We start from the raw sequence: 969 nt of genomic DNA, 5'->3' as shown, positions 1-969 counted from the left end.
CGAGCTGCTCTTTCTCCCCCCGCGCCTGGCCCGGTGTCAGGGGCGCAGACTGGTGGGAGCGGGTGGTGCTGAAGGAGTTCAGCCCCCGGGACTGGCTGGAGAAGTTCCGGATGTCCAAGGAGACCTTCTTCTACATCTGCAACCAGCTGCGTCCTGGGCTGGCTCCGCACAGCGCCCACTTCCACCCCGCGCTGCCCCTGGAGAAGAGGGTGGCCGTGGCCCTGTGGCACTTGGCCACCAACGTGGAGTACCAAACTCTGAGCCCTCTCTTTGGTGTGGGGCCCTCCACGGTGCAGACGTGTGTGCGGGAGGTGAGCTACGCTGTTGTCTTGCTGCTGAAGCCTCTCTACCTCCGGCTACCCAACGAGAAGGAGCTGGAGAACATGGTGCGCATCTTCCGCACCCGCTGGGGCTTCCCGCACTGCATCGGTGCCCTGGACAGCCTTCACATCCCCATCCACCCGCCCCTGCGCCTCAGTGCTGACTACTGCAATGGCCAGGGCTGGCATTCCATCCTTACACAGGCCACTGTGGACGGGCTGGGCCAGTTTTGGGATGTCTCCACCGCTTTCCCTGGCAGCATGGAGAACAGCGCGGTGCTGGAGAGCTCCAGCCTGTGGGTGCTGGCCAAGGAGGGCCGGTTGTGCCCCAACCCTCCCAAACACTTCATGGGGAAGGCGCAGAAGTACGTGCTGCTGGGTGATGCCACCTATCCCTTGCAAGACTGGATCCTCAAGCCCTACCAGGAGGATGAGACCCTCACTCAGCGGCAGCTGCAGTTCAACTACCGCCTGAAGCGGGCGCACAGCGTGATCGAGAACGCGTTCCTGCGCCTGAAGGCGCGCTGGCAGATCCTCCTCAAGTGTGATGACTGCAGCCTGGAGCTGCTGCCCACCCTCGTCCTTGCCTGCTGCATCCTGCACAACGTCTGCGAAGCCCACGACAACCCCTTCAACCAGGAGTGGCTGG

The 969-nt window shown here is 63.5% G+C and overlaps 1 protein-coding gene across 1 annotated transcript; it reads left to right on the top strand.

The window, feature by feature from the left end:
• Positions 1-40: 40 nt before the first annotated feature.
• On the top strand, positions 41-961 carry LOC104403516 (putative nuclease HARBI1; the record flags this gene model as incomplete). The annotated part of the gene is made up of 1 exon (XM_010011669.1): positions 41-961. A coding segment is annotated over one exon (921 nt), but the record flags the coding sequence as incomplete, so codon positions are not given.
• Positions 962-969: the final 8 nt, after the last annotated feature.

The sequence above is a fragment of the Nestor notabilis genome, unplaced genomic scaffold, assembly GCF_000696875.1.
Source record: "Nestor notabilis isolate BGI_N333 unplaced genomic scaffold, ASM69687v1 scaffold17523, whole genome shotgun sequence".
Taxonomy (NCBI): Eukaryota; Metazoa; Chordata; class Aves; order Psittaciformes; family Psittacidae; genus Nestor; species Nestor notabilis.
This window is presented reverse-complemented; position numbering and strand designations above follow the sequence as displayed.